The sequence below is a fragment of the Geotrypetes seraphini genome, chromosome 14 (assembly GCF_902459505.1).
Source record: "Geotrypetes seraphini chromosome 14, aGeoSer1.1, whole genome shotgun sequence".
NCBI classification, from domain to species: domain Eukaryota; kingdom Metazoa; phylum Chordata; class Amphibia; order Gymnophiona; family Dermophiidae; genus Geotrypetes; species Geotrypetes seraphini.
In genome coordinates, this window is record NC_047097.1 from 63737544 (window position 1) to 63764116 (window position 26573).

Genomic DNA, 26573 nt, shown 5'->3' on the forward strand with positions numbered 1-26573 from the left:
CCACAATGAGGCTTTCAACACAACGTCCACCAAAATGAGGTATATAGACAGAACCATTGGATATAAACATTTCCTGTCTTTGGAACGCATAATGATGTCACCGGATTGCAAGACACTTCCTGGTTCGGTACTTTTTTTAACTTCATTTTTAGCGTGTTAAAGGCATTATATATATATATTTTTTAAAGCATCGATTTTGATGGCAGGATGATTATGAACAGATCTGGTGTGTATTTTCACATTTTCTGACATTAGCATTTTTGATGCATCTTTATGGATCACGGGTATTTTTTTCTGTGGTTTCAGGGCATTTTTGAAGAAACCTTTTAAAACACTTTGCACCTATTTGGGACTTTCTTTTGGTTATTGACAAAGAATAAAAGTATCAGTGCTCGTTGATTCAGCTACTTTGACCTTTGAACCCAAAGGCTTGTTCATTGAGGAAGACATGCTGTTTGGGAGAAATTGGAACTAGCCTTTTTCTAACTTACTTATTGCTCTGCTGGTTTTTAACTCCTTTTTTATTTTTTTTAAATAGCTTTTGTTTAATTTTCAGGTGATATCAAGTAGCTGCTGCAGGATTAATACACCATTTGGGTAAGGTGTTGAGTTCTTCTCTAGCACTCCTCATGTTTTTTAATTGATTTAATTCTTAGTCTTTCTTAGTCTAAGTTTTACACTTTAGCTTTCTAAGTTTGTGTATTTTAGATATGATTGATGTTGGTCCTTGCATTTATTAGTTCAGTTTTCTATATACATAACACATGTTTATCTGTATTTTATTTGATTATACACTTCTCCCTCCGTATTCGCTGTGATAGGGGATTAACAGAACTGCAAATACAGAAAAACTGCAAATAACTTTTTCATATGTTATTCGCTGTTTTCTATTAAAAACCATTGTGAATATGGTGTAACCGCGAATAATATGGTGGGAGACCTGGCCTGTTCCTGAAGGAGAGGCAAAACACGGTGAAGAAAGTGCTGGGAATCAGCTATTTTCTCTGTAAATGCTTGGAATCGGCGATTTCTCTATGCAAGCTGACATAATTGGGGGGGGGGAAGAGCCAGCAAGCTAAAAACCGTGAATACTGAAACTGCGAATACGGAGGAAGAAGTGTACCGTAGAAACATGAGGGCAGATAAAGGCCAAATGGCCCATCTGCAGCATCCACTATCTCCTACTTTCCTTAAGAGATCCCACGTGCCTGTCCCACGCTTCCTTGAATTCGGTTACGGTCTTTATCTTCACCACCTCTACTGGGAGATCATTCCATGCATCTATCATTCTTTCTGTAAAAAAAAAAAAAACCCCACACTTCCTTAGATTGCTCCTGGCCTATCACCTAATTTCATCCTATGCCCTTCTTCTTGATGGTGTGGTCTCCAGAATTGTACACAATATTCTAAATGAGGTCTCACCAGAGTCTCAAACAGTGGCATAAATACCTCTGTTTTCCTACTGGCCATATATCTTCTTATGCAGCCTAGCACTCTTCTAGCTTTCATGGGTGTCTTTTCAAGCTGTTTGGCCACACTAAGATCATCACGTATTATCACACCCAAGTCCCACTCTTTCATGCACAAAAGTTCTTCAGCCCCTAAGCTGTACCGTTCCCTCTGCCCGTTTGTTGTTTTGCCCAAATGCATGACTATTTCTTAGCATTAAATCTTAGCTGCCAGATTTCAGATCATTCTTCAAGCTTTGCTAGGTCCTTCCTCGAGTTTTTCACACCATCAGGGGTGTCTACTGTGTTATCAGCAATATCGCTTATAAAAATGTTAAAAAGAGCAGGCCCAAGAACTGAACGTTGAGGCACCCCACTGATAACATCCCTTTCCTCACAGCATTCTCTTTCTAACCAAGTCTGTCACTTTGGGGCCTATACCGAGGACGTTCAATAATTTATCCAGCTCAGTAGGAAAGAAAAGAGTTGTGATGTCATGAGAGTGTGCCTCTGTTGGTGACGGGGAAGAACTTTTGCACTTAGGAAGCTCACGTGTATCTCCTGTTGCTTTGTTCATGGATCTCTGGGAATAGGGAGGGGGCATTGGAGCTGCTCAAGCAGGTGAGACGGTGCCCATGAGTGGGAAGAGCCCGGAGATTTCCATGCCTGAGGGCAGCACCCAGAGTCCCGCAGGAGGAGGGAGCAAATCTGAGGTTTCCGTGGTGTCAACAAGCAAAATTCCCCAGGGAAGACCCAAGTCTGGAAGAGTTTGGAAAGATCGGAACAAGAAAAGGTAAGATAAAGTAATTGTTATCCATATTTTTAATTTTAAGGGGTCACCAACAAGTCAATCCATTCTCGTGGAACATTCCCCTTACCTTTAATATAGCCAGAATGGATCCGTATCTTCCTAGTGTGGACAAATCTTTCTTGGATGATCAGAGGGAAGTACTCAAGGTCCAAGACAATATTAAAAGTATTATAACAGGCCACTTAACATAATATCTGTGGGCCCCTCTGTGCATGCTTAATTTTTGCACATGCGCAGAAAGAAGGAAGATTGGCTTGGTGGCGGCCCGCAGAGTTCTGCTAGCTGCAGTGAGTGAGTATGGGAGTGTTTTGGGCCAATGGAGAAGGACCTCTTCAGCTGGTGGGGCTTGGAAATCCCTACCAGCTCGGGTACTTATTCAATTTAGGGTTACGGGAAGGGGGTGGTGGAAATTGTGCCCACCCAAATTGCCATGTCTGGCCTGTTGTAGCTTCTTCTTGCATTACTGTCTGCTCTTTCCTACCAGATTCTCCGGTTCCTGTTCTGTTTCTCTTCTCCCTGCGTTTATACCTCATCACTGAGTGTTCCCCTCCCACGGGGCTGCATTGTCTTCCTTTCAGATTTTCTGCCATGGTGAAGGACCGGCCCCTGTGTACTTCTTGGGAACAGAAGATGAAGGTGCGGCAGGAGAAACGACTCTTGAAGGACTTTGCAAAGCATTTGAAGGATGAGAAACAACGAGAGAAAGAGGTGAGAAGCAGAGAACTTGGTGCTGGGAGGCATTTTGAACAGGGGCTGAGGAATAAGGACATTGATGGAGCTAAGGATTGATTTTCAGTAAATAAGAAAATTAGCTTAGCATAGTTCCTCGATAAGAAGCAAAACAAACCTCCCTGGGCATTAGGTACCTGATCAAGAACTTGCACACTGGAAAACGGTGATAGGAATGGAGGTAAGACAGGAATACATAAGATAGATGAGCTGAACACAGGGTTTCCAAACCTGCACTACTCATCCCACAGCATCCAAAACAAATATGCGTGAGAAATGTTTGCTTATATTGATGGTGATTGAGCAGGACCGTTTTGAAAAGCCCTGTTTTTAACATGATCAGTAGTAACTAAGAAGTGACTTGAGAATTTAGAAAGTTAACCTTTCAGACTGACGAGCCATCGTCTGGAGTCTGATACAGCCTTTTTTGGTGGATGCCCACTACAGCCTGGTCTGTCTTGCCTCCTGCTCCGTGGCTGCTTTGGCTCTAGGGCATCGTTGGCTGTGGCTCTGCCACTGGGCCACGGATGCAGCCCCTAAGAAGCTCTGGTGAGGAATTGGAGAGACTGGCAAAGGATATAGGGGATGCATGGCTTCTCTGTCTCCCTTAGCCAAAGTGAAATCCTTTGAGCCAGACTCCTTTCGTTACAAGTTGGACTTGTTGACCAGAGTCCACTTGGACTTTGGCAGAATTATTGTTCAGTAGGCCTTGTCATTCCCCATCCAGTAGATCTGCTTTGGTACATCCTATTTGTGCAGAACAGTGTGGCTAAATGCTAAGGAAGGATAAATTATGTCTTTAACTTGATAATTTTATTTTAGTTAGCTACACTGATCTCCCCTTGGACCTGCCCAACCCACCCTTGGAAGATTTTGGCCCAGGATGCTAGGTGTAAGCTGCGCTTCCCTTTTCAATAAAATAAATAAATATGATGAAGTCTGTCCACACACAATGCACATAGTAACATAGTAAATATCATCAGATAAAGACCTAAACGGTCCATCCAGTCCGCCCATTAATTCTCATTAAAAATACATGATTAAATTAACTTGATATTTCTGGGCCATAGACTAAAGTCCACCCGGTATTGTCCTAGGTTCCAACTGCTGGAGTTGCCATCTAAACTCACTCCAGCCTATCCAACCATCCCGCTGTTTGCAGGATATCTACCGTAAAGTCTGGCTAGTAACGTCCTCATGTTCCAAGTTCTTGAAGTTCCCATTGATACCCTCCCAAGCCCATCCTACACCGAATCACCATATATGGGACTCAAACCATACAAGTCTGGAAGCAAGTGCCACTCTATGGTGTTATACTTGCTTGGTTATCATTGCAGTTGCATTGGTTGATGGGGCATGGGTGCGATACAAAAGGACTTTCTGCTACTTGGGCAGATGCACCCTGAATTGTTCCAGGGAACAAGTTTATACTGGTGAGTAGAGAATGACACGGTGACAAAATTCATCACCGTTCCCGTCCCCGCGGATAACCGCGGGACATAATCCCATGTCATTTTTTTAGTGTCTGTTTCAGCCTCAGTCCTTCTACATCAGCATTCTTCAAAGCAAAGCTTGCGGGTCAGTGGTTGTGGCCATTCATATTCTGATTCTTCCCTCTCTCCTTAAAGAATGACATGAAGATGGTTTCCCGCGGTTATCCGCGGGGACGGTGATGAATTTTGTCACCGTGTCATTCTCTATTGGTGAGGTCACTAGTGGAATTCAGTTTTCTCTGCCTCCACCTGCTGGTAGGAAGGGATAACAGCATGTTCTACAAACTCGAACTAGCTGTAATCCGAAATGTGTTAAACCCAAATAGAACTGTATCCCTAGCGTTTTACTTGCACCCTACCCTTGTATCTTCTACTTATGTTCCTTACCACTTATATATAGACCTTTATTCTAACTTACCCCATGTATTTATCGCCTGCTGTTGAAGCCAAACGCCACTGAAAAGTATTAAGTATGTAATCCTATAACCCATTCTGAGCTCTTCTGGGAGGATGGCCCATTAAACTAACTAAATAAATATCAATTTTTGTAGAATAGTGTAGCCAACTAAAGGGAGGATAATTATCATGGAGGACAATTTTCCTTTCCAGCCACGTTAAGAGGTATTTAGGTTGTTTTTAGTGTACCCAAGGTTATTTTGAGGTATTTTTATTGTGATCTTTGTCTCATTTCTTTTGTGAGCCACTTAACATTTATAGTATATACGAGGATGGTTTGAAAAATTTGGTAAAAAAAAAAAAAAAAGCAAGTTCAGCAACGTAGTCTTCCGTCGAGGGCTATACACTTCGTCCAGCGAGTTTCCAATTTTTTGTAAGCTGTTTTTCTGATGATATGAAACAGCTGGAAACTCGCTGGACTAATGCCTTCTTTTACAAAGGTGCGCTAAGCGTTTTAGTATGCGCTAAATCAACGCGTGTGCCAATGCGTCCATAGGATAATATGCACGCATTAGCGTTTAGCTCGTATTTAGTGCACGCTAAAAAGCATAGCGCACCTTAGTAAAAGAGGGGGTAAGTGTATAGCCCTCGAAGGAGACTGCGTCGTTTAACTTGCTTTTTTTACCAAGCTTTTCAAACCACCCTCATAAGTGTGTAGGACAGTGCGGTTTTGCTTATGTACCTATGGGACGTTGTAGACCTCGGGAGAAGTCTTCCTGCTAAACCCTTATTTCACTCCGTCCCAGCTGAGGAGATATATCCAGAGCAAATCACCGCAGCCCTTTCAGAGGCAGGTGGAGGAACCTGGGCCTGGGCCAGAGCCTGATTTTACAGCTGATGCAGAAAGGTGCCCAAAAGTCCACAGTGAGATTCAGGGGTTTCCTTCAAATTTTTCTGGAAAAAAAAAAGCTGACATCCAGGTGTTTCCTGGACAGTCTGTTTTGCTGCCGGCCTCTTGTGTGCTCTGAGGTGCTCATAGACTGTTGATGAGATTGAAAAATGGAGTCGCTGATCTTGAAAAGAATTCTGTTCCTCTTCCCCAGGAGAAGAAAAGCCGCAGGGAGGAGAATCTGAAACGGCGACTGGAGAATGAGCGGAAAGCAGAGATCGTGCAAGTGGTAAGAGTGACACTGGATTCCTCCTCCTGCAACACACGCTCCACAAATCTAATGCCTGAGAACTGGCCTTCCCTCTAATATGCCCAAAGGAAGTACGGCGGGCAGAGGATAAGCGAGTGTATGGGAGGAAGAACTGCACTGAAGAAGATGGAAGGGAGGGTGGAACAGCAACTTAATTTAACTTCCAGTGTTTTAGCGACTGCCGCAGGCCTTGTTGTCTTTCTATAAATACAGGCAGCTATAAGGCATTACCGTTCCCTGTAGCAGCCTCTGTTACACTGTATTATTACTGTGCTCTGGTAAGAGGCATGTTGAGGAAAAGAGGATAAATCATGCATCTTTGGGTCAGCTACTTATATGGTTTACTTTCAAAAGCTGTGATATGTGTATTTTAAATGAATATAGTACATAGAATTTCTCCCATGAAAGAACATACCAGACTGGCACCGTTGCTTACACCATCTCGGTAACCTGCGGAGTCGCTGTGGGGGTCCTTTTTACTAAACTGCGGCAAAAACTGGCCTTGGCGCATTCTTGTGTGGAGTTTTTCTCATGCACCGAGGCCATTTTTACTACTGCTATAAAATGTCCATTTTTTTAAAAAAATATATAAATTAATGGCCAAGTTCTAATGTTACTTAATCTATTCGTACCTGATTTTACAAGACTCAGTAATGCCATCTTTACCGATTTAAATATCCTATCATCACCGGCCCCACTTTATCTTATAGATTTCATATTCTTGACTATTCATTTGTGATCAAATATATTTCACTTTATTTTTATTGAGCTTAGACAGGGGATTGAGCGACCGACATGCATGTTTCGCTGACCTGAGAGATGTCAGTGGCAGGTTGTGCCTGGGGAAGAGACCTCGATACAGCAACCCAGCGAAACATGCATGTCAGTTGCTGAATCCCCTGTCTGATCTCAATAAAGATAAGTGAAATATATTTTGTCATAAATGAATCTGTGCAAAACTCTCCTGCACAACTCATCTGCTACCAACTTCGCTACGCTCATATCACCCCTCTCCTTAAATCACTTCACTATCCACCTTTGCATACAGTTCAAACTCCTAATACTAACCTACAAGGGTGTTCATTCTGCTGCCCCTCATTCTCTCTCCTTATACACCTCTCGGAGAACTCCGTTCCTCAGATAAGCCCCTCTTAACTGTACCCTTCTCCTCCACTGCCAATTCCAGACTTTGTTCCTTTCATCTAGCTGCCCCCTGCGCCTGGAATAAATTACCTGAGTTTGTCTACCACACCCCTTCCTTTAACTGAAAGCCCACCTTTTTGTTATAGCCTTGAATCCCTTCTCCTCCACCCACTATCCCAGCCAGCAGATTAATCATTCCCTCTAACTGTATCCATGGCATTCTGTTTGTCTATTGTGTAAGCTCTTTAGAGCAGGGACTGTCTTCCTTGTGACTCTGTACATCTGGTAGCGCTATAGAAATCATTCATAGTAGATAGTAGTAGTGTGAAGAGTTTCAGTCTTTGGGAAGCAGAGCTGAGATTGTGATGTCATAATGCCTCACTCCACCAATAAGAGCCAACCTCATCAGTGATGTCACAATGGCTCAATTGTCCTGTACTCCCCTCTGCCTTCCAACCCAGCCAGCAGATCAACCGTTCCCCTTAACTGTATCCATGGCATCCTGTTTGTCTGTCTTGGCTGTTTAGATTGTAAGCTCTTTTGAGCAGGGACTGTCTTCTTTGTGACTCTGTATAGCGCTGCATACGTCTGGTAGCGCTATAGAAATAATTCACAGTAGTAGTACGAATAGACTAAGCAGTATTATCAGCTTTTATAGTTGTATGTATCAAATATACTGCTTTTAATATTTTATAAGCTGCCTGTGAGCAGTTCCTGGCGCCTATTTTGTAGATAGTAAGGGCTAATGCGGGAATCCCTCACTAACTAATTAGCGTGTGTTAATGTGGATGCACTATTTAGCACTCTCTGCCCCCTGACTCCCCCCCCCCAAAAAAAAAAAAATTTAAAAAAATTTTAGTATTCAGATTCACGTGCCAAAGTTTACCCAAGGGTATCCGAGTACATCCTGTTAGGCACCTAACACAGTTTAGTAAAAAGGACCCTCTGTTAATCTGTGACAGGCTTGCACATAAAAGGATTTTCTGATGCTGTTCTTTGTTTTTTCTCTCTCTCTCTCTTTCTGAGCGGTTACTCGTTTTTTTAGTACAGTATTTTTTTTGTTGAATTCTGCCCTCTTCAGATCCGAAATCCATTAAAGCTGAAGCGCGCCAAGAAGAAGCAGCTGCGTCGTATCGAGAAACGGGACACACTGAAGTTCTTTCAGCAGCAGCAGCAGATGAAGACGAACCCCGCCAAGGCGAAGCGCAACGCTCCAGGGCCTCTGTGACCTGTGCTGGTGTATTACGGTCATGAGGGGTGGAGGAGGCAGAGCCGCTCCATCCCCTTTAGAGCCCTGATACGCGCATCGCCAACCCCGCTAGGTTTATAAGGAAACTGGACTGGGAGACCAGGACATTTGATCTACATTTTCATAAAAGGAAAACAAAACATGTATAGCCCCTACTTTCAAGATGGATTTCAGAAAGAATAAAAATGTATTTCAGTTTTGGACTTAATATTATATAATTGTATACAAAAAAACAGCTCATGGAATACAGGGGGTTTTTTCCCCATACATTTTATTGAAAGATTTGAATGCAAACAAAGTTAGAAACAAACTGGAAATAGAAAGGAATTATCCAATCTTATAAACTGTTTATTACTAATAACCCCCCCGCCCCCCACCCACACACACACACTCTTTCCCACAAGAACTCCCAGTCCACCTGATCGAAAGCCTTCTCTGCATCGATTGCCAAAAAGGCAATCTTAGCAGAGGACCTCTGTGCCGCCCACATGAGATGTAACGTCCGTCTAATATTATCACCGACCTGCCGCCTTTGAACAAAACCCGATTGATCCAAGTGCACCAGAGAGGGCAGTACCCGTCCCAAGCGAAGCGCTAAGACCTTCGCTAAAATTTTTGCATCCGTATTCAATAATGATATCGGTCGATATGACCCACACCCAGTAGGATCCCTACCCGGTTTAAGCAGGACCGTGATCCCGGCCTCTCCCATAGTAGAGGGCAACGGTGAACCACCCCGTATCCCATTCGCAACTCGAACCAACAGCGGAGTGAGAATCTCCCGAAAAAGTTTATAAAACCGATTAGTATACCCCACACACACACTCTTTACAAAACCTTTAGCATAGGCTGGCGTGTTGAATGCTCTGCGCTGCTCCCGACACTCGTAGAGTTCTTATAAGCATCAGGAGTAGTGCAGAGCAGTGCGCCGGCCTGCGCTAAACACCGCTTCTGGGGTTTTGTAAAAAGGGGGGGGGGGGTTGTCAGTCATATAAAATTATATAAATGGTTACCATTAAAATACTTGTCTAGGGCTGCCCAAGTCTTTTTAAAACTTGAGAAATTGTGATTTTTAATTGCCACTATTTTGTCATATTTCCTAATGGAACTCAATTGAGCTTAGATGTGAATTGTCTTTCCAATTACAAACGATTAGATGAATAGCCAGTCATTTCTAACAGACCAAAATACAAAGTTAACCAACCTATAATACATTTTCAGAAAGTCCAGAAAGCACCAGTGTGCCTCCTGAGATTTCAGGTGCACTGCGAGACGCTGGGGAGCAAGAGAGGCGCTGGCTGACTGCCTACAGGTTGTGTTCGTGAGGAGCTAGCTAAATTAAAGGTAGACAAATTGATGTGGCTGGATGGTGTACATCCGAGGGTGCTGAAGGAACTTAGGGAAGTTCTGGTGGCTCCGCTGACTTTTCAATGCTTCATTAGAGTCGACTGGAGAAGACTCGAGAAGGGCGAACGTGGTCCCTCTCCACAAAATGTAATGTAATTTATTTCTTATATACCGCTCCATCCGTTAGGTTCTAAGCGGTTTACAGAAAATATACATTAAGATTAGAAATAAGAAAGGTACTTGAAAAATTCCCTTACTGTCCCGAAGGCTCACAATCTAACTAAAGTACCTGGAGGGTAATAGAGAAGTGAAAAGTAGAGTTAGAGGAAAAATAAAATAAACATTTTAACAAGACAGCATTGATCTAAATACTTTGGAAGGTAGAAGAGAGGAGAGAAAGGAATAGAAGCAGAAGGGGGAGCCGTTGAACAGTAGAATTCTGCAGCATCCACTATCTCCTCCTCTCCCTATTGGCTAAGGCTCTTAACATTTGCATATCTTCTTCCCATTGGCTAAGGCTCTTTGCCTGCATTGTGATGTCATAGAGCTTTATGGTTATAGAAACCTAGAAACATGATGGCAGATGAAGGCCAAATGGTCCATGTAATGTAATGTAATGTAATTTATTTCTTATATACCGCTACATCCGTTAGGTTCTAAGCGGTTTACAGAAAATATACATTAAGATTAGAAATAAGAAAGGTACTTGAAAAATTCCCTTACTGTCCCGAAGGCTCACAATCTAACTAAAGTACCTGGAGGGTAATAGAGAAGTGAAAAGTAGAGTTAGAGGAAAAATAAAAATAAAATAAACATTTTAACAAGACAGCATTGATCTAAATACTTTGGAAGGTAGAAGAGAGGAGAGAAAGGAATAGAAGCAGAAGGGGGAAATTTAAATGATAGAAATAGAACAAAACAAAGACAAAAGGCAAAACAATAGATAAGATTAAAGATAAATCATAAGCTGGAAAGAAAAATAAAATAAAACTTTGTCTTCAATCCACGGTTTCAGCGTCACATTCCTGGCAGGTTCGGGTCTGTGGGTTCTTGGTGGTTGTGGATGGACCCGCTGCTGCTTAGGTGTAAAAGCAGTTGTTTTCCCAATGCTGCTGATATTTAAAAGCAGGCAGATTGATCTCTCCAAAAGTGGAAATAAGGAATTACAGGCCAGTAGGTCTGACTTCTGTGGTAAGCAAATTAATGGAAACGCTTTTAAAACAGAGAATGGTGACGTTTCTGGAATCCTGTATATTACAGGACTGGAGGCAACACCTAAAGGTAGGTCTTGTCAAAACAAATCTGATCAATATCTTTGACTAGGTGACCAGAGAATTGGATAGAGGATGTGCACTAGATGTGGTCTATTTAGATTTTAGCAAAGCCTTTGATGGTGTTCCACACAGATGTCTAATAAATAAAACGAGTACCCTCGGGATGGGTCCAAAAGTGATGGGCTGGGTTAGGAACTGGTTGAGTGGAAGGCGATAGAGGGCAGTGGTCAATGTAGATCACTCTGAGGAAAGTGGTGCGTCTCAAGGTTCTGTTCTTGGTTCTTGTTCTTTTTAACATTTTTATAAACTATATTCCTGACGGGCTGTCGGGTAAGATTTGCCTGTTTGCGGATGGTACCAAAATCAGCAATAGAGTAGAAACCCTGGATGGTGTGAATAACATGAAGAAAGACCTAGTGAATCTTGAAGAATGGTCTGAAATTTGTCAGCTGAAATTTAATGCTAAGAAATGCAAGGTCATGCATTTGGGCTTCAACAACCCGAAGGAACGGTACAGTTTAGGGGATGAAAAACTTATGTGCCCGACAGAAGATCGAGACTTGGGTGTGATGGTAGGTGATGATCTTAAGGTGGCCAAACAGGTTCAAAAGGTGATGGCAAAAGCTAGAAGGATGCTAGGGTGCATAGGGAGAGGTATGGCCAGTGGGAAAAAGGAGGTATTGATGCCCCTGTATAAGACTCTGGTGAGACCTCATTTAGAAAATTGTGTACAATTCTGGAGGCCGCACCTTCAAAAAGATAAAAAGGATGGAGTCGGTCCAGAGGAAGGCTACTAAAATGGTGCGTGGACTTCGTCATAGGGCGTTTGAGGACAGACTTAAAGATCTCAATATGTATACTTTGGAGGAAAGGCGGGAGAGGAGAAAAATGATAGAGATGTTTAAATACCTATGTGTTGTAAATGCACGAGACGAGTCTCTTTCATTTGAAAGGAAGCTCTGGAATGAGAGGGCATAGGATGAAGTTAAGAGGTGAGAGGCTCAGGAGTAATCTAAGGAAATACTTTTTTTTATAGAAAGGGTGGTAGAAGTGTGGAACAGTCTCCTGGAAGAGGTGGTGGAGATAGACTGTATCTGAATTCAAGAAAGCCCGGGATAGACACGTGGTATCTCAGAGGAAGAGATAATGTTTATGGCAGATGGGCAGACTGGATGGGCTACTTGGTCTTTATCTGCCATCATGTTTCTGTTTCTAATTTTAAAAAAAACAAACTGTAAATTAGTGAAAGACCCCTTTCTGTTACTCTCCAGTTAGAAAGCTTCATCACTAATATTATTGATCATGGTCTGCCAGATCAAAGGACATGGTCAACTTGCTTTCTACCTTCAGGGTCTCCCCTCTTTTTTTTCTCTTAAGGGCTAGATTCACTAAGGCGACGGATCCTATCCGTAGCCAGGGGGCTGATTCACAAAGCGTCCTCATGCAAATGAGGGCGATCGGAATCACACCCCCAACCGACCGCACGGATCGCTCTCCAGCAATCCTGACACTTGCGCAGAGCGGGAAACAAAACTTTCTACTTTGTGAGCCTGTGGTTTTAACCCACTTTAAACCTGCGGGTTAAAACCACGGACTTGCACAGGAGAGTCGGGGCAGAGAGCAGGGTTTCTACACAAGCGACTGGTCCCTTAGCAGTCGCTTGTTTTTGGATCGACCAGCCCAGCCGGCAGGCCTGCGTTTATTTAGTGACTCGCGTCCTTCACACTTTGCAGGCCGTTTCCCCTCATTTGCATGTGCGGACCGAATCGGAGGATGATCAGCCATGAGGTTAGTGAATCAGGTCGGAGAAAAATCGGGTTCCAAAGTGGTCGGGACACGATCGTTAGTGAATCTAGCCCTAAGTTCTTCCAATAGGAATATCACAGATTCAAAACAATTTTTTAAATCCTGATTAATCACCTGCTAACAAAATCTTTGCCAGGAATGTCAGGTTGGCTGTAGGACTAGAGTTGTTCTCCTCATGGATATTGCCTTTCTCCTTTCATTTAGGTATTAAAACAGTTGAATCTTATTGATGGTGTCAGGTCAAAAGCGCGCCGGTCCCGGGGGGGGGGGGGGAATCAAAATCCTTACGGCTACTTACGGATCTTTTCAGAAGGTACTAGCAATAAGGGTTCATAGACAACGGCGCGAAAGACAAAGGCGCGCCCGGACAATTGAGTGCAGCGCGGAGGTGCGTGCCGCTCAAAATTACTGTTTTTAGGGCTCCGACGGGGGGGGCCTGGGGGGGAACCCCCCAACTTTACTTAATAGACATCGCGCCGCGGTTTGGGGGGTTGTAACCCCCCACATTTTACTGAAAACTTCACTTTTTCCCTGTTTTTAGGGAAAAAGTTAAGTTTACAGTAAAATGTGGAGGGTTACAACCCCCATAACGCCGGCGCGATGTCTATTAAGTAAAGTGGGGAGGTTCCCCAACAAAACCCCCCGTCAGAGCCCCTAAAAACAGTAATTTTGAGCGGTGCGCGCCTCCGCGCTGCGCTCAATTGTCCGGGCGCGCTTTTGTCTTTCGTGCCGTTGTCTATGAACCCTTATTGCTAGTACCTTCTGAAAAGATCCGTAAGTGGCCGTAAGGGTTTTGTTTCCCCCCCCCCCCCTCCGGACCTGCGGCTACACACAAACAACATTGGGCTTTCTGCTGGTAGGAATTCTCTTTCTGGCTTTGCTTATTGCGTTCACTTACTGAAGCAGTTGCTGCACTTTTGAATCTCTGTTTGAATTTCTATAGTTTCTTTATCGATTTGAATTTCTGTAATTGGATCTCTATATGAATATTTCAGTTTTCAAAACCTTCCAAATTGGAAGGTAAAAATGGATGTTTAAAATCCAGGGCTCGACAAACCCCCGGTGCCAGATCACCCTGGTGATCAACATGTCAGACCTGACGCCTGGGTTTTGCAGCCTGAATAGGCACAGCTTGGGCTAGAGAAAGCAAGTTGGCATTGGCAGTAACCTCAAAACTCTTCCCTCTCGCCAGCTAATCTAAACCAGCAACTCTAATGCAAACACACAGGTACTAGTGCTGTCTGATTCAGGGGGGAAAAATATTGAATCGATTCGGCCTATTGAATCGATTTTTCGATTCGATTCGATTTGCTTTTCCTGCCCTATTGGGGTTTGTTTGTTATTAAGCATCCTGATGGATTTATTTTGTAGTCCAAACACCCAATGACGAACTTGAAATTAAGTTCAAGATGTGTAAATAAGTGTTCAGGGCCTTTTTGAAAAGCCATTTTCAGATAAGTTAAATTATGAACAATATATAAGCACATAAGGAGATCACTGATGGATTGTGCCACAACATTCAAACTGATAATTTAAGTGCTATGATTGAATGTGAGACACACGGCTTTTGGAACATAACCCCACTTGTGGTCTCTTTACCAAAAAGGTCCTGAGCAGTTATTTGCACCATTTCAAGTTGGGCATTGGGTAGTTTGATGATTGGTTTTTGGACTATAGCTAGTTATATATCACCCATAGTATACGATTCATTAATCCCAAATATCGTTTGGGGGATCCTGTAATTTGTAACGTCTACTGCATGGGATACTGTCCTTACATACCCTGATCAACAAGCGGAAAATTTACTTTACAACTTTTGTCTGTTTACCCCCGATGACTAGGGCCGACTGGGACCAATTATCTCACCTGCAAAAATGTATGATTAGGGCGGAAGCTACACTGACTGAATACGGTTGAGCTAAGCGGGCCCTAGAGGACCCCGCATGAAGTCAGAGCCTAGATTATTCTTGGACAATGCGACCAGCTAAAGCTGGAGCTAGAGGAAGGTGTGGCCCAGTGGTTAGAGATACTGTCTCAGCACCCAGTGGTTGTGGGTTCAAACCCCATGCTGCTCCTTGTGACCCTGGGCAAGTCACTCAACCCCACCGGGACAGACAAGGAAAATGCTTGAGTACCTGATTATAAACTGCCTAGATAACCTTGATAGGCGTTATATAAATACTTAAGTAAATAAAGGTTGCTTCACACTAAAGCAATGGTGGTGCAGATCTTCCCAGCATTTAACTTTGGGTGCTATTTATAGCATTCCATCCACCCAAGTGTAGGTTGGTAATACAGTTCCAGGCTCTTGGGTGGAGTGGGTGGACCAAGCCCCTATTCTACCCCTTTGGTTCACAAATCAGTGTACTATATGGGGCTTTAATAAGTGACATATCACGCATTAAACTAATAGCACAGGGGGTTTTTCCCATCTTTATTTATCTTTGGGAGTAGGAAACTGCCCCGAGTCCTGTTCTTTCAAAAGTCTATACAGGTGCACACCTTACAGTGGTTTTTGACCTTACACTGGTCTTTGACCTAAGGGCCGCCGCGGGAGCAGACCGCTGGGCACGATGGATCACTGGTCTGACCCAAGCAGCGGCAATTCTACACCTGCAGAGCATTAGGTAGATAGAGAGAACACACTATCATGTTTTGGCCAACGAGTGGGACTTGTCGAAACGACTCCCATCCGCCTGTGAATATGTTGTATTTTAGAAAGACCCTATGCTTGAGGCTGGTAGAAAACGTGATATCTCTGCTCATAATGTAGATGCCATCATTGTGCAACGTACAAGTCAAGTTCAGCCCAGACTTCGACACGCTTTCCTTAAGACACAGCCATTCCTGGGTGACCGTGTTGTAAGACTGTACCGTCAGCATGTCTTCACTTTGGGGAGGCTTCCGATTAGGTCTCAGCTCATGGATCGAACCCCCCACAAGGTAGATTGTGTCCTCAAAGGAGAGCATCTGCTGTTTGCGGATGTGGAAGCTGCACGGTTCCAACACGGTCCACGCATCGCGGGCGGGGCAGTACCGCAGGACGTTCAGATTCCGTTCTCTGGTCGTGTACCCGCCCACGACATAAATTTTGCCCTGGCACGCGCAGGCGGAGAATTCAGCAAGTGCAGTTGGCAGAGCAGCGATAAAGGTCCACCAGTCATGCTCGGGGCTGTAGCACTCGACGTTGGACAGTGACTGACCCCCTACCGCATAGAGCTTCCCGTTCAAAGTCAGCAGTTTGAAGTTGGCCCTCTTCTGGTTCATGGGTGCGATCTGACTCCATTCGTTCGTGCAAGGATTATAGCAATGAGCAGCGGCTATTTCTTGGCTGGTCATTCTGTAACCTCCAACTATGAAGAGGTAATTGTCCAAGACCACCGATCCATATCCTCTTACGTTCATCATGGCTGGAGGCAGATTGTTAGCAAAGGGTTGCCAGCTCTGAGCCACTTCATCATACCTCAGCATAGACCAGGGGTTATCCTCCTGCGCAAACTTCAGAGCATTATCCACGAAATCGCCCACAGCCAGGAGCGTGGCCGAGCCTTTCATCCTCGTCTCCCAGATCTGCGCCCTGAAAGAGTCCGGGAAGAGGCCGAACTCCGGCCTTCTCAGCATCTCGTGGTAGTGGTCAGCCATGAAGCTGGCAGCTGCGGCCTGGAGCCGGTGGATGCCATAGACCTCGGACAGCTGGCACAGCTGGGCGCAGTTCTCCAGCCGGACCTGGGCCAGCAGCAGGTCCAGCACACAGGTCACCTGCAGGAAGGAGGCCGTCTCGACCAGCTCCTGCAAGCTCTCCTTTTCAAAGCTGGTCTGGGAGGTGTCGATGAAGCGCAGCACCAGCTCCAGACCCTGGGGGCTCAAGCCCTGCAGCTGCAGCGAGCCTGCCCCCGACTCCCTCATGCCAGAGCTGTAGAGGGCTCGGAAGTAGTCGCTCTTCTCGATCAGCTTGCTCTTGCTGGCCGTATAAGACCTCCCTTCCAGGAGGATCTGGACCATCTCCTCAGAAGAAGCCATCACTCCGCCTTGCAGCCGCATCCCCCACCTTGGCTCTGGCAAGAAGGCCAAAAAAGGCACTGCTTTGAGTTTACCCCGGGCACCTTTGTCTTTCACCAACCTGCCCCCTCCCTGGGCAGCACCACGTCCCGGGCTCCTTCTCTGCACAGCTCAGGAACCAGCCACCAGGCGATCGGTACCAGGGTCAGCGCCACAGCCAGAACCCCCGGCCCCGTCCGCTCGCTCGCCTTCAGCTGGTGGAACAAGCCCCGCCCCGCGCTTTAAACCCCGCCCCGCCCTTTTTAACCCTTCCCCCGCCGCCGGATCCCGTCCCCTGTTGCTTCCTTCCAATGCTCAAAGCGGGTTTTTTTAGGGATTGGATTCCCTGCTGTCGGCAGGGAAAGGGGGGAAAACCCCGGATCGGCAGGGGCTCTAGAGGAAGGGACAGGAGAGAAAGACGGACTGTCGCACGGCTAAAATGATTTACAGGGGACGAGGGTTGTGTTGCAGAAGCGACTCTTAAGAGAGGTGAGACAGGCGGGGTCGGTGGCCCACAGGGACAGGGACTTGCAGGGGAGTGTGCAGGCGCAGGGGCTCGAGCTGCAGCCTCAACACCCTGAGGTTGTGGGTTCAAATCCCTCGCTGCTGCTTGTGACCCTGGGGCAAGTCACTTAATCCCCAGGGACACTAGATACAGTTTGAGCCCACCAGGACAGACAGGGAAATATGGAAACCACTTAGGACATAAGTGGTATAGAAATAATCCTCTATAATAAAACCCTAAGTGTGCATGCGCACTTACGGTTCCATGATCCCTGCCGCCGTGATGTGTGCCTCCGTGGCCGTATTCTATTTGAGGTGCGTGCGGCGGCTTGCGGCGCGTGCAGCAATTTGAGCGGCGGTGGCGGTTTCCTGATAGCTGGCGCCTAGAGCAACAGCAGGAGGGTGTCGTGCAGGTGTTGCAAGGCGTCCCATGCTGGTAAAAATTCTGCTACTGCTCAGGGAAGTGGAGGGGGAGAGGGAAGGGGGGCTGATTTGGGGGGAGGGGTGTGCTGGGGGGCAGACAGCAATCATGCTTTGCTCTGGGGGGGGGGGAGACAGAAGGGGGGCCATGGAGTGACAGGCAGGCATGGCGTAACAGAGAAATACAGGCAAACAGGGGGCCAGGGAGAAAGACAGAAAGAAAGAGACAGACAGCGGCCAAGTAGAGAGAGAGAGAGAAAGAAAAAAAAGACAGACAGCCAGACAGCAGCCAAGGAGAGAGACAAAGAAAGAAAGACAAACAGACAGCCATACAGCATCCAAGGAGAGAGACAAAGAAAGAAAGACAGACAGACAGAAAGTGGCCAAGGAGAGAGAGAGAGAAAGAAAAAAAGACAGACAGAAAGCGGCCAAGGAGAGAGAGAGAGAAAGAAAAAAAAGACAAAGACAGACAGCGGCCAAGGAGAGAGAAAGAAAGACAGACAGACAGACAGCGTCCAAGGAGAGAGACAAAGAAAGAAAGACAGAAAGTGGCCAAGGAGAGAGAGAGAGAAAGAAAAAAAAAGACAAAGACAGACAATGGCCAAGGAGAGAGAGAGAGAGAAAGACAGCCAGACAGAGTCCAAGGAGAGAAACAAAGAAAGAAAGACAGACAGACAGAAAGTGGCCAAGGAGAGAGAGAGAGAGAGAGAAAAAAAAAAAGACAAAGACAGACAACGGCCAAGAGACAAAGAAAGAAAGACAGAAAGTGGCCAAGGAGAGAGAGAGAGAAAGAAAAAAAAAGACAAAGACAGACAATGGCCAAGGAGAGAGAGAGAGAGAAAGACAGCCAGACAGAGTCCAAGGAGAGAAACAAAGAAAGAAAGACAGACAGACAGAAAGTGGCCAAGGAGAGAGAGAGAGAGAGAGAAAGAAAAAAAGACAGACAGACACCTGTTAATGTAACGGGCTTAAAGACTAGTATACTGTAAAATAATGAAAGGAAAGGAGAGAGAGCCAGTGTTACAGAAGCAATGACAACAGAAACAGCGACTCACCGGGATGAGAGGTAGGGGACAGCCAAGAGGATGCAGAATCTGTCCAGGGGACTGGGTAAAACACGGACCCAGTGGATCTTAACTGCACACCCTTAAAAAATCTACTCACCTCAGGGGTGAGCAGGATCCGTGAGGTCCGCAAGAGTAAAAATGAGGATCTCTGCAGGGTCCGCATTTTACCCCCCCATCCCAACCACAAAGAGAAAAGAAATCAAGTGCAGAAGTTAAAACATGGACGCCGATGGATCTAAAAGTGGATGGTCTTAAAAAGAAAGCGGCCATGGTGTGGGATCTTCGTTTTTTTTAACTCCCGTGGACCACGGATCTCGCTCATTCTATGGATCCTCTTTTTAACTCTGGCGGACCTCATGGATCCCGCTGGAGGGGGTAAGATGAAGGTAGATGGGGTGAGGGGGGGGATCCATGAGGTCCCTCTGTTAAGCAGCTGTTTCTCTCACAGGTAGCTAAAGGAAGAGAGTCTGTGTCACAGTATAAGTGGCTGTCAGGGATGGGGAACCATAGGAAGAGCATGGGCGGCAGCGACTGTCAGGGAAACAGAAACCATTCACAGCAGCTGTTTCTTGGACAGTCGGAAAAGGAGAGACAAGTTGTGTCACAGCAGCTGTGGCTCTCAAGAGAAGAGGGGGGGACAGGGAAGGAGAGGCAGGCTGGGTCAGGGCTGTCAGAGTAGCTCTATGAGGCAGGTAATAGGCATGAGGAGGGCAGGTCATGGGGTGTTCCAGGAGCAGAGCCAGCACATAGCTAGTTAAGTGTCGATATTTAGCACTTAACTGACCAAGTTAACATTGACCCACTTCAGTTGGGCTTTTGTCTTCTAAATACTTGGGTAACTAATTTTAAACCTAATTGTACATCCTACTTTTTGTAAACTGCATAGAACTTCACGGTCCTGTGGGATATAAGTTGATTATCATTATTTGTTCTACTCATTTTACGGAAAGTGCCCCTGGCTAAAGTCTCCAGTGACAAAGGCCTCTACCCCATCCTCATCTTCCTTCATCTATCTGCGGCTTTTGACACTGTAGATCAGTGGTTCCCAATAGAGGTCTGCATGGGAACGGGGATCGCGGGAATCCCTCCTAACCCACGGGACTCCCACGGGGACCCCCCTCTAGCCAACGGGACTCCCACGGGGATGGAAGGCTTTGGAAGCAGGGTTCGTCCATATAATATAATGGACACGTCAGCCTTAGTAAAAGAGGGGGTTTATAAGCTAATTACCTGAACAGAAAACAAAGAAAGGGTTCCACCAAAGAGATTCCACAAGGAAAACAGCAAAAGAAACTGTGGAATTAATGATCCTGTCAGAAGTAATTGCTGCTTTTTATGGGAATGGGCGGGGATGGAGGTAATTCCTTGCGGGGACGGGTGGGGACGGAGAGGATCCGGGCGGGGATGGATGGGATTTCTGTCCCCGTGCAACTCTCTAGTTCTCAACCCTGTCCTGGAGGATCACCAGCCAATCAAGTTTTTGGGATAGCCCTAATGAATATGCATGAGAGAGAATTGCATATAATGGTGATGACAGGCATGCAAATCTGCTCCATGCATATTCATTAGAGCTATACTGAAAACCTGGCTGTCTGGTGGTCCTCCAGGACAGGGTTGGGAACCACCGCCCTTGATCTTCGCCTACACATTGAGACACTGGGGTTTCATACTGGATCATAACTATTCATTTCACCAGCAAATCAAGTTTAAGTTCAAGTTTCTTTATTCTTTATTTTTTATATACTGTCTATCAAAACAAATGTCTAGACCAGGGGTGTCCAACCTGCAGCCCCGTGAAGTATTTTGTGCAGCCCCGGTCGAGGGTGATGCAGTGTTTTCCTCTGCTGCCCCTGGGCGTTTACCATCTTGCTGGCTCCCTCCTCTGTCTTGCGGCAGCGTTTGCGCATTTGTGCGGCCCCAGAAACATTTTTTTTTTCGGCCAATGCGGCCCAGGGAAGCCAAAAGGTTGGACACCCCTGGTCTAGACGGTGTACAATATAAAAAGATTATAAGGGACAGTTAAAATAAGTAAATAAAAGCAATATTTTATCATATATTAAAAAAATACTAGATGGATTCGGATTAACGTACATGAGACGGAAGGAGAGTAGGGGAGGGCAAAGAAATTTAAAATACATCGAAGTAAAATTAATTTTAAAAAGGACGGGAAATGGGAAGTGGAAAAAACATTGGGAGGGGAATCATTTCAAAAGAAGTATTAGATGTTTCATAGCTTCACATGAATCAAGAAACTGAGAGACTGAAGCTGATACTAAAGAGTAAAGGCATCTTTAAAAAGGAAGGTTTTAAGTTTGGATTTAAATTTTTCAAGCGAGTTCTCTAATCGAACGTCTAATGGGAGCGCATTCCACAGAGAGGGGGCGGTAACTGAAAAGATGGATTTGCGAGTAGTATCGTAAAATAGTTGCTGTATTGATGGTATGGAGAGTAGATTTTGATTATTTGATCGGAGGGTCCTTGGTGATGAATAAAGGATCAAAAGTTTATCTATGAACGCTGGTTGGTTAGAGTTTTTTGTTTTAAAAGTGAGGAGGAGTATTTTATAGGAGAGACGATGAGTAATAGGTAGCCAATGTGCTTTGCGGAGGAGAGGTGTGGCATGGTCAAATTTTTTTTGTATGATAGATTAGTTTAACAGCAGTATTTTGCAATAGTTGTAGGCGACAGATTTCTTTCTGGGTTATACCTTGATAAAGGGCATTACAGTAATCTATAGTTGAAATTACTAGGGAATGAATCAAGATATTAATTGAGTTAGTTCAGTAGTCAGCAAATGTTTCTACAAGTTAAAACTCGTTCATTCTCTTTCTTCTTTACTTGACACTCCCTCTCCTTAAACATTCTCAACCACTCTCTCGTCATTTCCAATATTGATTACTGTAATACCGTTTACCATGGTATAAATAAAAAAAAGATATGTAGATTACAAATTTTGCAAAACACCGCAGTGAAACTCATGTACCGCACCAAAAAATTTGACCACCTCACTCCTCTTCAACGTGATGCCCACTGGCTCCGCTTCTTACTTCTCACCTATAAAACCAAACAACACCACATCCCCGCGTTCATAGATAAACATTTAATTCCCTATGCGTTCCAATTATCAAGATCTGTTGGTTGCTCCTTCTATACGCAAAATTTTCTACGATACCACTAGAACAGTGGTCTCAAACTCGCAGCCTGGGGGCCACATGTGGCCCACCAGGTACTATTTGGAGGCCCTATGTATGTTTATCATAATCACAAAAGTAAAATAAAACAGTTTCTTGATCATACGTGTCTTTAGCTATAAATGACAATATTATTATTAAGACTTAGCCAAAAGGAAAGATTTATACACTATAAAGAGTTTTACCTCATGCAAAATTGTCATTTCTTTAATAAGACATTAACTCTTTTTTCTGAGGCCCTCCAAGTACCCACAAATCCCAAATGTGGCCCTGCAAAGGGTTTGAGTTGGAGACCACTGCACTAGAAAGTCCATTTTCTCAGTTATAGCTCCCTCACTTTAGAATACTCTTCCCCTGGATATAAAGCAAGAATCATCCCTTACTCTATTCAAATCAAAACTTAAAACCTTTCTATTCAAGGACGCCTTCGATACTTCATCTAAAAGTCCATTTCTTTTCTTGTTCATCCAATCAACTCAGATGATTTACACCAACCGCCTCCTTAGGGGCGAATTAGCTCCCTTCGTCCTATCCACACACACACACACCCCATGTATATTTTATTTTATCTCAATGTATTTTTTACCACCTCTTGTTCCTTCCTCCCTAATTATGTCTGTCTTAAATGTTATCTCCCCCCCTCCTCCACATTTACAGATTATGTGGTGGATTTTTCTTTTATATCGGTTTTGTTTTTAAATTCTTTTAATGATTGTAAACCGTCTAGATAACTTTGATAGACGGTATATCAAAGTTATAATAATCTTGGAAACTCTGTTATCTCATGGTTTTCTTCTTATCTTTTCCATTGCACTTTTAGCATACGCTTGGTGGATCCTCCTCCACTGCCATCCCGCTATCAGTCAGTGTACCTCAGGGCTCTGTCCTGGGACCTCTTCTCCATTGACACTTCTTCCCTTGGTGCTCTAATCTCCCCCCACAGCTTCCAGTATCACCTCTAAGCTGACATCTCACAGATCTGCCTCTCCTGAAATTTCTACAGGAATCCAGGCCCGAGTCTCAGCCTGCCTGTCTGACATTGCTACCCGGAAATCTCACCGCCATCTAAAATTAAACATGGCCAAGACCGAGCTCCTTATCTTTCATCCTAAACCCACCTCTCCTCTTCTTCCGTTCTCTGTGTGGGTAACGCTCTCATCCTTCCTGTCTCGTCAGTTCTCAACCTCAGGGGTCGCTTTGGCTCATTTCCCTTCTTCTCTTCACCTATTCAACAGACCGCCCTTTGCACCCTAGCATCCTTCTAGCTTTCGCCATGGCCTTTTCAATCTGTTTGGCCACCTTTACTTGTCATGACCATTGTTGTCTGACAGAAAATGCCTTGTTAACTGACAAAATAGTTCTTGGAATTCATTTATTTGGATTAAACAAACACCTTTTTCTTTTTTTTTTAAAGAGGGCTCAAGGTGTGTTATGTCCAAGTACGCCAAACGCTTCCCAAAGGAGCAACAGTGGCATTTGAACCAAACTTCCCTGGTTCAAAGTGCCGGGTTTTGAAAAGCCATATGGACGCCCAGGGATAAAGTTACTGGGGTTGTGGTGCTGCTCACTGCTAACACCTTTCCTCATGTCCGGGTAAATCTGGTAACCCTGTCCAGAACTGTAGGTGGACACCTGTGCTCAAAGAAGTTGAGTGTTCAGGATATCTACAATGACTGTGTGTGAATTAGGTTTGTTTGGCCTTATCCTCTGTCACATAATCATTGTGGCTTATCAAAGGGCAAAAGCCCTATGTAAGTACAATATTTGTTTTTCCTTCTCTCTCTCTCTCTCTTCCCTCCTTTCCCTGATTCCGGTCTTTATCTGCAAATGACCTCCCTCTTTCCTTTGGCTTCCAGCTTTCTGACCCTTTGATCCCTGCCTCTTTATCAGTTTCACTTGGCATGCCAGTGCGCCTCTCCCACCCCTGCTGTCCTCCACAACCCCCCAGGAAGCTCTTTCACCTTTGCAAGTTACTCATTTCCTTGACATAAATATTGTGGCCTTACATCCTAGACTTCATCATCTGCTACTGCCCATGAGATCTTTATTCCAGGCATTTTCTTTTTCTTCCCCTTGTTTCTTTGTGATCACAGAGTACAAGACAGCTCTCTGTGGAGGGATAAAGTTAATGGGTTGTAGTATTCTCTGCTAACACCTTCCTCATGTTTGCATTCTGGCTTTGTGCTCATGGTTAGGGTTTCCAGATGTCCGAGAAAACCCGGACGGTCCAGGTGCCCGGATGGATTTCCAAAACACGGCGGTTTGTCTGGGTTTTGGAAGGCCCCATGCGCAGGGTCACGTCTGAAGAGCCACCGAGCATGTGCAGATGTGACTACGACAGGAACTCATGGCAGCCATTTTCTGTGAGTGATCTGCACGGGGCAGGAGTGTAGCAAGATCGCTCCTGCTCCGAAAGCCCGCTAGACCACCAGGTAAGGTCTGGGATGCTGGGAGGGAGGCGGGGAAGGTCTGGAATTAGCTTTTTAAAAAAAAAAAATAAAATAAATAACAAATCGCGAATAACTGAATCCGCGGATTCAGAGGGAGAAGTGTAGTCAATTTCCCTGACATGACATATGCTGCAACCAATGCAGGTGTGTGTGTTTCGCCTGTTTTCTGCGCAATTCAGGTTGGAGGGTTGGAAAAATTCAGAGAGCTGCAGATTCCATTCAGGGTGGCAGTGAGAAGCAAAAAAGGTCTGTTATCTAGATTTTCAGAAAGTTTTTGATAAAGTTCCTCACGAGAGGCTCCTGAGAAAATAAGTGTCATGGTATAGGTGGCAAAGTTCAGTTGTGGATTAGGAATTGGTTATCGGATAGAAAACAGAGGGTAGGGTTAAATGGTCATTTTTCTCAATGGAGGAGAGTAAACAGTGGAGTGCCGCAGGGGTGCTATTTAACTTATTTATAAATGATCTGGAAATTGGAACGACGAGCGAGGTAATTAAGTTTGCAGATGACACTAAACTGTTCAAAGTTGTTAAAACGCATGCGGATTGTGAAAAATTGCAGGCGGACCTTAGGAAATTGGAAGACTGGGTGTCCAAATGGCAGATGAAATTTAATGTGGACAAATGCAAAGTGATGCACATTGGGAAGAATAACCTGAATCACAGTTACTGGATGCTAGGGTCCACCTTGGAGATTAATGCCCAAGAAAAGGATCGATGTCATCGTAGACAATACAATGAAATCTTCCGCCCAATGTGCGGTGGTGGCCAAAAAAGCAAATGGGATGCTAGGAATTGTTAAAAAAGGGTTGGTTAACAAGACTAAGAATGTTATAATGCCCCTGTATCCCTCCATGGTGCGACCTCACCCAGAGTATTGCGTTCAATTCTGGTCTCCTTATCTCAAGAAAGATATAGTGGCGCTAGAAAAGGTTCAAAGAAGAGCGACCAAGATGGTAAAGGGGAATGGAACTCTTCTCGTATAAGGAAAGACTAAAACGGTTAGGGCTCTTCAGCTTGGAAAAGAGACGTCTGAGGGGAGATACGATTCAAGTCTACAAAATCCTGAGTGGAATAGAACGGGTACAAGTGGATCGATTTTTCAAAGACTATTACAAAGACTAGGGGACACTCGATGAAGTTACAGGGAAATACTTTTAAAATCAGTAGGAGGAAATTTTTTTTCACTCGGCGATTAGTTAAGTTCTCGAACACGTTGCTAGAGGATTTGGTAAGAGCAGATAGCGTAGCTGGTTTTAAGAAAAGTTTGGACAAGTTCCTGGAGGAAAAGTCCATAGTCTTATTGAGAAAGACATGAGGGAAAGCCACTGCTTGCCCTGGATCGGTTGCATGGAATGTTGATACTCTTTGGGATTCTAGAATCTTGTTACTCTCTTGGATTCCTGAATCTTGTTATTCTTTGAGATTCTTTATGGAATGTTACTACTCCTTGGGTTTTGGCCAGGTACTGGTGACCTGGATTGACCACCGTGAGAACGGGCTACTGGGCTTGATGGACCATTGGTCTGACCCGGTATAGCAATTCTTATGTCTTTTTCTGACTTAACATTACCATTCCAAAACCCGAAAAGCTCCAAAACTATTGAACTTTGTGAATTGGAGAGGGACAGAGTGGGAGTTCCCACTTCTACCACTAGAGGCCACCATAGTAGCTGTAGATTATTTTATTTATTTATTTATTTGGTTGATTTTATATCCCGCCCTCCCAGGGGAGTTCAGAACGGGTTACAAGTTTACATACATAAAGTGTGGTAAAATACAACATGACAAACATGGCATCGCATGCCAAAACACAGGATGGCAGCCCAGTGATGAGGTGACCCTGGGAGAGGAAGGCAGTGTGGGAGACGAGGAAGAAAATGTAAAAGATACTAGTGGTGATATTACAAACATGGTTCTTTTTTTCTGCCCCCCCCCCCCTCACATTTGTTTCTGTTTAATTATCTGTGATTAGTCCGAGTGGGAGTGCCGCATGCTATACGTTGCCA

At 44.7% G+C, this 26573-nt stretch overlaps 2 protein-coding genes across 5 annotated transcripts; one reads left to right on the plus strand and one right to left on the minus strand.

Annotated features, from left to right (window-relative positions):
* The first annotated feature begins 61 nt into the window (after positions 1–61).
* Positions 62–8676, plus strand: CCDC86 (coiled-coil domain containing 86). Of its 4 annotated transcripts, none has more exons than XM_033920704.1 (6): positions 62–122; positions 557–597; positions 2042–2241; positions 2838–2967; positions 5981–6055; positions 8301–8676. In XM_033920704.1, the coding sequence occupies exons 3-6, from the start codon at positions 2084–2086 to the stop codon at positions 8445–8447; spliced, it is 510 nt and encodes a 169-aa protein (XP_033776595.1). In that variant the 5' UTR covers positions 62–122; positions 557–597; positions 2042–2083; the 3' UTR covers positions 8448–8676. The 4 variants fall into 4 exon arrangements, with proteins under 4 accessions (XP_033776595.1, XP_033776592.1, XP_033776593.1 ...); XM_033920701.1 differs by having other exon boundaries at positions 69–127; XM_033920702.1 differs by having other exon boundaries at positions 113–226.
* Positions 8677–13716: 5040 nt separating this feature from the next.
* Positions 13717–17141, minus strand: LOC117348000 (kelch-like protein 42). Its single transcript, XM_033919551.1, has one exon. The coding sequence runs from the start codon at positions 16934–16936 to the stop codon at positions 15503–15505; it is 1434 nt and encodes a 477-aa protein (XP_033775442.1). The 5' UTR covers positions 16937–17141; the 3' UTR covers positions 13717–15502.
* Positions 17142–26573: the final 9432 nt, after the last annotated feature.

What these genes read in the sequence shown, in the direction of transcription:
- CCDC86 (XM_033920704.1), top strand. Translation starts at nt 2,084, where the DNA reads ATGAGTGGGAAGAGCCCGGAGATTTCCATGCCTGAGGGCAGCACCCAG. An exon ending in AAAGATCGGAACAAGAAAAG is followed by an intron (nt 2,242 to 2,837) that starts GTAAGATAAAGT and finishes TCTTCCTTTCAG; the next exon opens with ATTTTCTGCCATGGTGAAGG. An exon ending in AGAAACAACGAGAGAAAGAG is followed by an intron (nt 2,968 to 5,980) that starts GTGAGAAGCAGA and finishes CCTCTTCCCCAG; the next exon opens with GAGAAGAAAAGCCGCAGGGA.
- LOC117348000 (XM_033919551.1), bottom strand. Translation starts at nt 16,936, where the DNA reads ATGCGGCTGCAAGGCGGAGTGATGGCTTCTTCTGAGGAGATGGTCCAG.